The sequence below is a fragment of the Grus americana genome, chromosome 1, assembly GCF_028858705.1.
Source record: "Grus americana isolate bGruAme1 chromosome 1, bGruAme1.mat, whole genome shotgun sequence".
NCBI lineage: Eukaryota > Metazoa > Chordata > Aves > Gruiformes > Gruidae > Grus > Grus americana.
Window position 1 is genome coordinate 196,404,257 of NC_072852.1, and position 13,721 is coordinate 196,417,977.

General features: G+C 40.1%; 1 protein-coding gene across 3 annotated transcripts; it reads right to left on the minus strand.

The window, feature by feature from the left end:
* Positions 1 to 545: 545 nt before the first annotated feature.
* Positions 546 to 9,520, minus strand: POMP (proteasome maturation protein). 3 transcript variants are annotated; one of them, XM_054812708.1, is made up of 7 exons: positions 9,428 to 9,520; positions 8,185 to 8,374; positions 7,819 to 7,916; positions 6,949 to 7,009; positions 4,685 to 4,786; positions 2,698 to 2,791; positions 546 to 1,067 (listed from the first exon to the last, which is right to left on the minus strand). In XM_054812708.1, the coding sequence occupies exons 2-7, from the start codon at positions 8,266 to 8,268 to the stop codon at positions 1,000 to 1,002; spliced, it is 507 nt and encodes a 168-aa protein (XP_054668683.1). In that variant the 5' UTR covers positions 8,269 to 8,374; positions 9,428 to 9,520; the 3' UTR covers positions 546 to 999. The 3 variants fall into 3 exon arrangements, with proteins under 3 accessions (XP_054668683.1, XP_054668684.1, XP_054668682.1); XM_054812709.1 differs by lacking the exon at positions 8,185 to 8,374 and having other exon boundaries at positions 9,428 to 9,514; XM_054812707.1 differs by having other exon boundaries at positions 8,185 to 9,441.
* Between the last annotated feature and the right edge of the window lie 4,201 nt (positions 9,521 to 13,721).

Here is a 13,721-nt window from a genome sequence, read left to right on the forward strand (position 1 = left end):
CAACAAAACCTTTCAGTGGCTCACCCTTTTAAAAGATGTATTTAAGTATAGGTCTCTAATTCTCCCTTAATTAAGATCTGATTTTGGTAAACCCACAAAAAATGATTTGTCATCAAGTACCACTGCATCTTCTTAGGTACTGTCATAATTAGGCACTGCATTCTTTCGTAACCACTGAATACCAAAATACCCAGATCTAGGAGTGTTCTTTTGGATTATGTTCCCAAATGGATTTTAAAACACGCCTTTAAACTCCACATGGAACTTGCTTCTACTTCCAGAAACCAGGATAACCTCTCAGGGACACAGATGAAAAAATCCAGACCTTTAACTCCCTTCTTACAGCGATACTTCCAATTCTGCACAAAAGCTTAATGAGTCACTCGTGAACAACTGTCAACAGGGACGGATAAAAAAAATGTACGCATGATTCCATTGGCAGTGCAGAAGTTAAAGATCTTTAAAGATATTGCAAGAAAAAGGAACAACACTGTGTTATGGATAAGAGATTATTGATTTATGATTAAATATATTTTGGAACGCAATAGCATTTATAGCAAACTTTTATTCAATAGTTTAAAAAGTGTATGGAAATTGTCATGAACAAAGAGTTACTCAATGGAAAATACCTTCTTTTTCCCCTTAAAAAGTTCTTCTGCAAGAACATCCACTGATGCATTTACCTACAGTAATCAGCTTTAAAATGCAAGGGTATTTTTTGATTTCTTGTATACATATACAGCATTTCCATAGTTAAGATCCTATTGTCCTGAGCAGTGTATGAAGAGAAATTATTTAAACTACCTAGTTACAGGATATTTATATAATTGACAACAAGCACAGAACAATTTATAGACTTTAAACATTTAATGTGCCTTTTCATCAAGGAAGGCAAATGATAACTGTAGGACTGCTTAACACTGTGAGTGTCAATTTAGTATCATGTATTTAGATGTGCAGTATAAAGACACACACAAAACATTTGTGGAGTACATTTTGTTACAATAAACCAAGCTTGTATTCCATCATTATGTGCGGTTCTCCCATAACCTCACTCTGTGAAGGATCTGGAAAAAAAAAGTCAACAGCATGAGGCTTTTACCAAGCTACAAAGACCAGTAACTATGAGCACAACTGTATTCCTTTTTTTTTTTTTATTCTGATGCTTAGTGCAACAGTTACTTTATTGATTCTTACACAGTGTTGCACAATGCAGGTCTGTAACTCCTAAGTCTCTATCCAAAGCAACGATCAGATAACAAATACATCAATAGTGGCACAGCATGTCATAAGGACACACACACTTCAAGTACAACCAACCAGTTCTACATAAGCAGTCTCCTATAGCCCGAATCTCAAGGCTGATGGAGTTTTTACTTAAGAAAACTCAAGTCTGGCTGAAGCTTTTCCCCACAAGTGCCCCACACCTCTTTCCAATACAACTTGTCTGCACAACAGGAGCTCACACTCCAGCCCTTCTGTTAGCTGGGACATACTCTTGGTTTCTCTTCTCCACCTAACAACCTAGTTTCACAGAAATTCTATGCCTTTAAATATCTCTGATATTTCCTCCATTCTGTAAAGTATGGTTGACATTAGCCACTGTACTCAAAGGTTATCAAGGAACGTATAGACACAAGAGCTACCAATACCCACAGCATGATCTTCATTTCCATACAAAAAAAAAGAAAAATGAAAAAAAAAATCAAGGCCAAAAAAAAAAATATTGTGACTGCACTTTGGAAAAAATACATCTTTCTTTATGGGTATATCAGAGTTTTCCTTCCATACATAGGGCATATTAATGCCTTTGATTCCTCCAGACACCAAAATTATCAGCCTCAACTGATAAATAGAACCTAACCAAAACCACTTCTAACTCACTCCTTAGCACTCTATAAACATGTAACAGCTTGTTGTGAGCAATGGTAAATAACCAAATTCCTATAAATTATGTTTGACATTGCTCTACCCCTTGAAACACAATAACCCATGATTCCTTTCCTTTCTCCCTGTACATCCATCCCAGAAAATAATCCCAGATTTACCTCATGCCTCTAGATTCCCACTTACCCGTCCATTATTTCCAGTTTCATCTCCCTGGCTCTTACTATTCTCCAATCCTACCTCAAAATACCTTCTGCTCCCTTCCATGTCCTTAACTACTAGCTAGAAATAAATAAATATTTTAAACTATTTTTCCAAGTTTATTCTATTCCACACATACAGCCCACCACACAACTGCAAACTGCTGAATTAATATGAGGGATCCTTCCCCTTGCCACATCTCTGGTTCCTTAGTTTGGTATCTCTCCTCTAGCCTTTCCTTCTTTTTAATCATAGAATTTACTAGAAACTTTGTATCTTTGTAACCTCCACCTGTCAAAATCTGCACAAGTAGTTCAAAAGTTTCTGGGGAAACAGGCATATAGTGTGAATGCATAATCTTCAACTCCTTTAGAAACCCAGCCTACAAGCAAATACTGGCTTACTCAATATTTCAGAGTAATTTCCACACAACTAGCAGCTGAACCACATTTATTCTCCTCCTCCCAGTGCTTCTTTGCCTTTAGGAATTCAATTTTTTCTTTGTATTCTGTGCATTTAATTCTCTTATTCTGTAGAGGCAAAAAACTTCACAGTTCCCCAATTTCACCTTTATATGTTTCCATAACATTCAAAACAGAATGTATTTACCATTAAGGATATCCTCAAAACCGATGCATTCATCATTTCCCCTCAGAGTATCCAGCGCCATGTTTGAGCTGTGAAGAAATGGGAGACGCTGGACCTGTAAAAAGACAGCAAGAGTTCAAGTTTCTGCAAGTCTGAAATAGAGGGGGTTTATATTTGGATTTCTCAATCTGAAATGACTGAGAAAAGCAACAGGCAAAGTCAATTTTTCCTTAAAAAAAAAAAGATGAAACGAGAACTACTGGCATACATAGATAGCAAAAACCTACCTAACACCACCATCTTCTACTGCTTATCTCTGTTTTGAAAAGAACAGCCTTTCACTAGATTTGTAGCTTTTGCTGCAGTGTAGCTACTACAGCAAAGAGCATAGTTTTAAAAAAAGGTAGGTTTTCTGCCTCTTCTGTTATCACACAAAGCTGGGGAGGCTCATTGTAAACACACACATGTACAGCCCTAGGTCAATATTGGGTGACTGACATTACTGCAGTGTTTGGAAACAACATTCTAAGTTTCCTACATCTCCAACACAAGTCAGGAATGTAAGTGAAAGAGCTATATTGATTTTCACATCTAAACATAATCCTCCTTGCAATTAATCTAAATTCATATTTATTTCTCTGATCCCCACCAATTTTTAAGTTTCAAGTCCACTCCCATTTACTTTCAACACTCTTCTGTGCCCTTCACCCACAATATTACAAAAAATATTGAGTGGTACACACAGAATTCGGAGCCTAAATATTTTGAGAATGGTATAGATGTACTTACAATTGCATTCACCACTAGTAGTGATACTTCAGTTATACCATGAACATATTTTACAACCATAAAATTATCACATAGCTATCTCCTTACACACAGATTATGTCAAAGATTTCCATAATCGCTACTGGTACAATTGTCAGAAGTTCAAATACACTTTTCCAGTAAATATTTTAGAAAAATGAAATTAAGCCACAAGAGAGTTTGTGTATCTAACATGAAGCTGGGAGTGAAAAACCTCCTAATCACCACATTTCCCCTACCCATCCCTCAAGAATACCGGTGGAGACACACTAGCAGGATATCCTCACCTGCCTCATTTTCTGCCATGTGCTAACGTAAGTTTGGAAAAAGATTTTTTCCTCATAAGACAGCACAGCTGAGATCAAGGGATGTTTTCATACATCCTGTCTGACTTTCACATCTTCAAGACCAGTAATTTCTGCCAAATTTAATGCAGCCCACTGTGGTTCAGTAGCACCTGATCCATTACAAGAGAGTATAAAATCATTCTAACTCACTTGGAAAAACAACTCTTAATAGCTTGACAACCTTCAACAAGTCAAAAAAGTTTACTGGGACCAATGAGCTTTCTACGTTTCCTAAGGGACAAAGTCAAAGTCACCATCCATTTACTCTCCATCCTAGGAGATAACAAGAAAAAGGAGACAGACTCAGCTTCCCAATTAAGAGCTAAAACCTTTGAACTTCACTCCCTGTAGACCTCCCCAATCTTACAAGAAAGGCTGTGGAACAGTAATAAGCTCATAGCAAATCCTCTGCTTCAGGTTTCCTGTTACCTCTATATCTACTCCCAAATCACTACCTGCTTCAGACCTCCAAGTCTCTTTTCCCTACAGGTGCAGAGATTCCTTCCCATGAAGGTCATACGTTCCACAGAAGAGAGTAGTAATTTTAGGAATTAATACTCAATTCCTCCTGCTTTTCTCTGAAGGCTTACAGAAAGCTAGTCCACAGAAAAGCTAAAGTACTTACCACTTCACCACATAACCAATAAAAGAACAACAGCTGAAAAGGCTTTAGCGTATTGACTGTTCTGGAAACTATTAATTGCAATGTTTGTTTTATTTTAATAAAAGCAGTCCAGTGAAAGAATTTCTTTTGGAAACACAAGGTATTTCAACACAGACAGATGTGTCTCTCAAGGCATGTCCTAAGATAAAAAAAGCAGTTCCAGTTACACCAGTTGGACAAAAATGCCTACCTGTTTCACTGCTCTGAATTCCATCTGCAGCTTTAAAGGCGCGTGGAGTCCTTGAATATTTCTCAGTGTGGCAAAGTTTGTTTTATCTTGATTTAACTGGAACTATCACAAACAACATTGATTTCAGAAAAAGTTACTTTCAAGTACAGCCATAGAAGACATTTGTGACATCCTATTTAAAGGAACATGCTTATTAAATTTATATGTAAAAGTTCACCATCATATGTGTCTCAAATGCACAGGAAATATAGTGATGCAGTAATATTTGTGTTATGAAACTGAAATTGCTTTTTGCTGGATTTTATTACAAATCAATAGTAGCAATTTTATTTTGTTATTTTTGACAATCAGGACATATAACACCACCAAGTGGTGTAGTTTTGCACTACTTTACATTACTACAATATTGTCAGCATGACTTGGAAGCGAACTCTGGTTTAAAGTAAGAACACAAACTTAAAAGCCACAATTGATGTTATTGTTAGCCATCAAAGACTCTACTTGAAAACACTTGAAATACTTCTTTTCTGATCAAGGAGGCAGATAGAGCACCACTTATACTCCATATGACTCCAAAAAGCAAAAGAAAGCTCGTAATTTTACCAACTGCTCTAAAACTGATCAGTAAGACCAAGAAAATCTATTTAGTAGAGGGTTCTTTTAATGAAAAAGTGCTGGCTCACAAATACTGAAGTACACAAAAAGTAACTTACACTTAATGTTAACTTAAGCTTGAGTAATCCAGACTCAAATTTGGCTTTCATAGTAGTGACTACACACATGTAATGTTGACACAGTAAAGCAAAACAAAAACTACAAATCTCTTGTTTTAAAACCCGTACTCAATCACCCTGACAAAAGCCTACTAGTACAAGAATATCATCCCATTTTATGTGGAGAGATCCCAATAAACAACAGGAAAATACAAGTCAAAGGCATAACATGCATTTTCTTCTTAACAACTCGTGTTGAATGCTCTTCAAAAGTTAGCAGAAAACACTATTTATATGCCTCATCCCAAACTTATAATTCTGGTCACATTATTTTTCCATTTCTTTTATTTTATAAAGGTAATAGTCCTTATCTGGGCAGTGGTAAGATTTGGTTTCTACTAGTGCTACCTGAATAACCTATCCTTTACAGCAGTAAAAACAACCATAACTCTCTCAGGCTAACATAAGTACATGTACGTTCAAATGTACATGAAAATAATTCTTAGATAAATCAGCCATAAACTTACAGGAAAAACTAACCAAACAATATGTGGAAAAAAACAATTTAAAAGTTTCACATACTTCTTAGGGGATCACATTGGCCGTTTTAATTATTTCTGTGCATTCTTCCTCTTTAGCATGTAATCTTTTAATTATGCAGATATTATACAGCAAGAACAGTTAAAAACTAACTTATAGCAGTCAGTTACAAAAAAAAAAATCAATAGCTCTAAAACATTTAAAATATTAGTAAATAAGCTCATGAATTTCTTGTCACATTAACATCATCCCTTTAACCAAAGACAACACTATCTCTGGTTAGAATTAGAATACATGAGACATTACACTCAGACCTCATCATGCTGATTATCTTAGCAATTTGGAACATTACATCCAAGTACTGCCTTTGCTTCACGATATTTTATTACATTAAATCTTCTGTGACCAAACAGGCACCAGAGATGAGATTCAGTTCAATCAGCTATTTAGCCAAGGCTCAGTCTAGTCTCCCTTTACCTTCAACCTATGGGCCACAGACCATGAGTAATGACTAAGCTGGACAAGACTGCACACATGACAAACTGTACGTGTAAAATTTCTAGATAGGATCAAATAATTTAAATACGGATTTATGGGCTCACAGACTGAAAGTCTAAAAGTGAAGATATGTGGTAAACTTACAGACAAAATGGGAGGATCAGCCTTCCAGAGGTGACAGGTGTGCCCCCCACCTAACTACAGAAGCTGCATACACTACTAACTTAGTAAGGTTTAGTCATCTAAAAGTTAGTAAGCAAATCCCTACTTGGAAACCCACTTACATACTTGAAGTGGAGAGAGTCACAAGTGGGAGGTTAACATTAAACAAATTTGCCAATGATGATATTTGTATAAATAAAGTGTTACTGTTGTTGAACATCGTTGTTCTGTTAAAGGCAAGACCCTGCTCATTACTTGTTACTGCACAAAGCAGTCCTGGTAACCACATTGTTAATTTAAATTTCATAATTAGTTAAGAGTGAAGATGGCTACATTTGATGTTATACTTACATTTTTTTCTGACAGCTCCAGTGGGTGGCTGGGCAACAATTCATTTTTCACACTTGTAAAGCTAGAAATTGAAGTAAAAAAACCCCTGAACTTCAAAAAAATTCATCGGGCTACTGCTTTTTTAGTTGCATTCCAAAACTAATCTCAGATACAAACATCAACCTAGAGACACACACAATTAATGCACTTCCAACTATCAAAAAAAAAAAGCTTAACAGTGAAGCAGTAAATAAGACCTCTAACTACAGCACTACCAAAAGAAAAAAATTAATTTCAGGCATCCTTTTTTCTTTACATTTGACAAAACAGAGTGACAGTTTTTCTTCCTTGACTCCTTTCAGAAATAGAGAAAAATATTAATAAATGAAAACATCACAGGTTTAATTACATCCAAGCTACATAGTATCTCACGTTAGAACACTCCAAGCTTTTGGAACTGAATATTGTATGTACAACTATGGTGGGGGAGGGCGGGGGGGGAGGAAGGTATTACCCACATTTTAAACTCCATGCACTTATTTTAGTTTCATTATCCAAGCCATAGTACATAGTTTTGCACTCATGTCTACATGTATTTTACAACTAGCATATCTTTCATAATTATTAATACCTTGCCATCACTTTTCTAAAAAGATGTATCAAACAGGTAAAAGTAGAATAATATTACCTACTTCTTGAACTGAAGAGTTTCACAGAAAATTCAAGCTTGACAGACAATCTGACTAAACACGTGCACTTTCAGCTACAGCTTTTGAGATGTATCTGCCAAGAACCTTCTTTAAAAAGTCAACATCCAATACATGCTTTCTTCCTACATCTGAAGTTGAACATCAGCTATGGCACAACTCAATGAGAAAAAGTAAAGCATACCCTCTACGCAGAAGATCTTGACCTTCAAATGGTCCTGAAGCTGAAAATTCAGTAATCGGAATACTATCCTTCAACAGAGAAGCAGCGCCTCTGGAATTCTGGAACAAAAAAGTAGGATTGCTTTAACAGAACCAGACTACTTTCATATAGGCCATCGGGCCACGCAAATGAAACAAAGTGCTCAAAGACTCCTCCAACTACTCATATACAAGGCCTAGACTTTAAAGAGTCTCAAAAAAAAAAACCAACCCCAAAACACACCACCCAAACACAAACGAGTCTGATGACAGTTAAAGGTACTGATAACACATTTTTTGGATCTGGCCAAAACAGTTAAACTCACAATTACCCCTTGTTCATACCCACCCTGGGCTGCAGGGATGGAAAAGAAGGTGGCAGGTCATGCTTAGCTGACAGGACAGAAAGGCACATGTCTGAACATTCCTTCATTTACTTCAATACAGACACAATCAAGTAAGATCAAATTGTTTTGTCCATGTTTTAAGGCTGCCAAAAGAGGATAAGGTGTATTCAAGTGGTCTTGTACGCCAGTTAACTGAAAGAACAAAGGAAAACCAGTAACTTGTGGCAGAAGACCAGAAAAACACACCTCCACAGACTTACTAAGTAAAGCCATCTTAACCCAGACCACTAATTTCATGCTAACCTGCCCGATTTTATTGAAGTGATTTTAGGATTGTTCATGCAAATTGCTCTACCAATAGGCTAACATATAATAAATTCTGGAAAGTGACAGCAATAATCTGTGGAAGGTAACAGCGATGAGCTGTTCAGTGCAGCAGTTTCCTCCAGCAGCACTGTTGGATCCAATAGAAAATCCATACTTAAGGTCTTTTGTACTAACATGTTAATTGTCAATAACCTAACAGCTATTAGAAAACCCTAAAATATCTGCTATTACACGCATATAAAGCATTTACCAACTAACACACTCAACACTGACCAGACCTTTCTGAGATTGCTGTAAATTAAAGCATTAGAGAGACACATTACCTGGAAGATGGGACAAGAGGGAAGATCAAAGTTAAAGTAAGGAGAAAACCATGAAATACACCCAAAAAGTAACGCTCTCAAGTGACACCAGTGCCCAGTCCGTCTTAGGTGGTGACACCAGCGCTACCCACCGAAGGCTGGAGGCACGACCCCCCGCCGCGAGAGCCCCCGGCTCGAGGATTACCGGGGCTCCGGGAGGCTGGGGATTACCGGGGCTCCGGCCCCCGCCCCGTTCCCAGGACAAAGGCTTTAACGGCAGCCATGCGCCCTTCGCGCCTTCCCGGCCCCGAGCGGCACGAAGATGCCCGGCGGTGACCGAGCGGAGACCGGCCCGCGCAGGGGGACACGAGGGGCGCCACCCCCCCCCGCCGCGCTGAGGACCCCGACGCGGCAACACAAGCGCCCGCCATGGCCGCTCCGGACCCCATGACTCAGCACTGCCCCAGCGCCCCTCGGCCAACGGCCGCCACCCGCGGCAACCCCGCTGAGCGGGGTGGACAGGCTGCCACACGCACGGCGGTGCCGGCCCGGCCCGCCCCGTACGAGTACGACGCCCCCCTCCACCCGCCCGGCGCAGCCGCCAGCCCGCACTCACCATCTTGGCCCCACACGAGCACCCACTTCCGCCTCCTCCTCCTCCTCACTTCCGCTCCGCCCCCGGCGCGCTGCGTCAGACGCAAGGAGGGAACAGCAGCACCCTCCCCGTGCGCGGGGCGGGGGCTAGTGGGAGGGGCGGGGCCTCGCGGGGGGCGGGGCCGCAGCTGCCCTGACGGGGGCGGTTGGTGGCGGCCGCCGGGCTGTACCCTGGGGCGGTGTGAGGGCCGGTAGCTGCCGCTCCGGCCGTGCGCTCTGCTTGGCCACGGCTTGGCTGCTTCCAGGGCTCTTGCTCCTAGACTTACTGCGCTGTCCCCACAGGCCGGCAAAACCCAGCTGTTCTTGTGCCACCCTGGCCCCCAGCGGGAGCTGGGGGTGACCAATGGCTTCCGGCAGTAGGCCAGGGCAGCCATGTTGTGGTGTCAGGTGGGGGATCTTCTTCTTGGTCAAATCCATCCTTCCCCAATGAGCCACAGGCAGCAAAAGCAGAGAGCTTGGGTCACCACAACAGTGTCACAGGGCTGACAGACTGAGGTAGCAAAATGAGGCAGTGATAGTTCCTGAGGTAAACACGGCCTTGGGAGCTGAGCCAGCCATGGAGCCTCCCTGGGCAGCGCTGTGTGAACAAGAGGTGTCGGGGTGCGCTGTTCTACCAAGGACCATGGGCAGCCCCAGGGCCCTCATCTTCCGTCAGTGACTGACGGGGACGGACCTGCGGCAGGTTAATCTTGGGAAATTTGAGAACAGTGGGTGTGTTGTGTTAGTAGGCACCTGTTAAGAGCAACAATAACAGTATGGTGACAGGATTGATACTAGCTTGCACTTAAAGAACTTTGAAAGACTTTCCAAAGATCATGAGAAAGTTTTCCACAAATTTCGCTGCATAGCTCCAGGTGTACATCTGGCGTATTTCTTCTGAGACCTGTAACTCACTCAACCCTTTCAGATTTTGTGCCGGATAGCCTTGGTGCCACAAGTTCCATGCGTGACAACCAAAGACCAAACCTTGCATAAAAAGCAATATTTAAATGGGAATTTTATACATGTTTTAATGTCACGCTCAGCTTTGGGAAAAAATTACCAAAAAAATCATATGCTTTAATACTCTATTTTCTTCTTTCTTGGGCAAAATCAGTTCACCACTTAAACCAACATTCTCAACCAAAGCTCTGGCCCTTTGTATTCAGGTCTTAGGCTTAAAGCAAAGACTTCAAAAGAATGAATGGAGGACTGGGGTTTTTTAAATTTTTAAGAAAACGGGTACCACAAAGGTTTCTCTGATCTTATAATGGGTACTCGGATATTGTGGTGCTGGATTCATTATTATAGAATAGATGTGAATACAAAAAACAAATCAAGTTCCTGTTTAAGTGCAGCTTACAGAAAAAGCTAGGTTTGTCACTAAATGTATTTATTTATTGACTGAGTTTGTTGATCCAGGATATGACTGTAGAGATGAAACATCTAACTTTCAAAGTCATTCTTGCAGGACAGAGACAGGATGCAATCACTCCATGTACATTTTTGACATCACTGCAATCGACAGTCTAGGCCGCATAACATAAAAGAACATACACTGCAATAAAGATCTGTTTTTCCTTTAAAGGCTTTCACGCTAGGGAAAACTTCTAGACATAACACAAATCACACACACATTTTCTCATCAAATTACCAAGTATTTTAAATTGAAGCAAGGCTTGATTTCTTTCACAACCAGCTTTGTTTTCATGATCTTACAGTGAGCATCTTAATGGTGGATGATTGCAGTAGTATCTCATTCCTCTCTGTGGCCCTGCTGCAAGTTAATAGGAGTTACACGAGCAACCGTCAGGCTGACCAAACCTTTGATCAGAAATACGAGCACGTGGTGAGTGATGAGTGCTTCGACTGCTCGGAAGCGGTAGGTATGGCTGCCCTCTGTGCGCAGATGATTTCGAGGCTGCCCCCCAGCACTGTGCTCACCAGAGCGCAGAGAGCAGCTCGCCAGCACCACGCCAGGCACAGCAGCCCCAGCACGCAGGGCCCTGTGTGCTGAAGCCTGCCAGCCCCGGGCCACATTGCTGGCGTGCAGGTCTGGATAGTCTGCCTGAAGACATATTCCAGACCAATGGTAACAGGGTGGGAGGTGAGATGCAGTGACTGTGGTTGCTAAAGAGGCCATTCTTGTGTGTGGACACTCTTAAAAGTGTATGTGGAGACTCTAAAATTAGCATGAAAATAACTACCGCTCCTCTAAAATGATTACTTCTGTAAAGTTAGGATGATGAATTTCACATGTTGCTTTTAAAGATAACCTGCAAATTATTAATTTTTTAAGAATGATTTTTTTTTTCATTTTGTGTAGAGAAGGTCTGAAATGTATGAATGTTTTAAATATTTTCTGGATGGTTTTTACCTTAGCATTTTTGGAATGTCAAATCTGGTCATTTTGGTTTAGCCAGAGGACTTCTCTGAGGTTTTAAGCAATCTTTAGACCATGGATTCTTTTATCTTTTAGAAATTAGGAAAGTGTTTACTTTTTTTGAAAAATCCATACAGTTTCAAATGCTCTTTTAGCAGTTAAATTGGTATTAACAAACATAAAACCTCATTAAACAAAGTTTTAGACAGCCTGACTTAAAGCAAATTCCTGTTTCAATTACATAGTTTTTTCTTGCCTGGATCCTAGCATGGCATCATTTCATGAGAGGTCTGTACATTTCCCACTGAAGCCTTGGGGAGAGACTTCCCCAGTGGACTCGAAACTTGTCATGACAGAGGCATAACGTGACTGGCGGGGCAAAAGCTCCACACACCAGCCTCCTCTGCCTGTGGAAGAGGAGGTCTATGGAAGCCAGCTATCTTTTGGGAACTTTACTGCTATGTTAAAGTCGTTTTTGAGCTAATATGTCCTGCCTTTCCAGTAAATTAAATAGTACTTTGTACCTCTCCCATTCCCAGAGCTGTTTTGTGTATGAGGGAATGGAAGATAGAAATACCCATTGATTTCCATCATCAGTCCTACTTAATAATAGCAAAAGGAGTATATTGTCCAAGGAAGCTTGCCTTTGTATCCATGGTTTTTAATATTGATGCAGCTTTGTCGCTTTTCAAAATATAATTCCTTTGACATATCAGTGGGCAATCTGTTCTGAGTACGTGAACCTCTACCAGAAGAAAACCTTTATCCTGTGGGGCTGGGAAACTCTTTCACTGGTTTCTGTCAACAGCCAGTTATAACCTGTTAAAGTGAAAGTACTTTTTATTTGTTTTTAATCAAATCAAATAAACACATTTTCTTTGATCTTTAAGAAGTCCTTTCTTGTTAACTTGCTTTATACTTTTATGTTTTGGCATTCATTGTAAATCTAATTATTTAAAAAGTTATTTTGTTTTAAATTATTAAACCTTTTCTGAATTTAAGATAAACAGGGGCATGTTTTGTTAAAGATTAAAAATAAATTTCACACAAAACTGCAAAACGTAGCAAAGATAATAATGTGTAGGCGTCAGAGTGTTCCAAAACAAGACTCTCTAGGGGCTCTTCTGAACACACGGCTACGTTAAAACCATGTTCTGAAAAGGCTCAGGAAACCCCTGACTCTAACCCACCCTTTCCTGAAGCTGGTGAAAGTATTTAGAAAAAAAGTTACTGTTGCAGGGAGAAAAAAAAAAAAAAAAGAATCCCACATATTGCCGAAGCAGATGATTTTTTCCTGTTTGTTTACCAGCAAACTCTACAGCTTGCAGGATTTTCTTGAGTCTGAACTTGCCCATCCTCATCATTCCAAGGCAGCAAGCAGTCCAACAGATGACAAAAAAAAGTACATTGTTATCTCTCTGTGAAATGTAAACTTTGTTAACGTGCTGTAGCATCCAGTGTGGAAATACTACCAACAGTACCTTGTTTCATTATTTTATTTATAAATCATTAGTTAATTTTAAGGGAAAAGATAGTATACCTGTAGAAGTGTCTTCAGTTCCTATTTTGGTAGGTCAAACAAGGGATGGCGGCTGTTTTTTAATCCAAGTTATTTACTTGGATTAAAAAAGAGGTCCTTATCTTGAAATGATGACTTATCTTGTAGCTTGTCAGTGCTTTTCTAAGTCTAGGATTGGCACTGGTACTCTTTCTTTATAGTAATCCGTTGTTCCGATCGAAAAACCGGGGCTTCTCTGTGTGCCTCTTCTGAGGACTCGAAAAGCAGGAGGCTGTAATGGGGACAGCCAGTCACTAGGGGATGCTCAGTAGCCAAACACTCTGAACTTCCTCCTCGGCGCTTGCCAGCTGCCTCTGTTCAGGCTAGCTGGGAGTT

Coding starts and splice junctions, on each gene's coding strand:
- POMP (XM_054812708.1), bottom strand. CDS start 8,268: ATGAAGGAATGTTCAGACATGTGCCTTTCTGTCCTGTCAGCTAAGCAT. Junction 7,917..8,184: donor TTCCATCCCTGCAGCCCAGG/GTGGGTATGAAC, acceptor TTTTTGTTCCAG/AATTCCAGAGGCGCTGCTTC. Junction 7,010..7,818: donor CAAGATCTTCTGCGTAGAGG/GTATGCTTTACT, acceptor TTCAATTTCTAG/CTTTACAAGTGTGAAAAATG.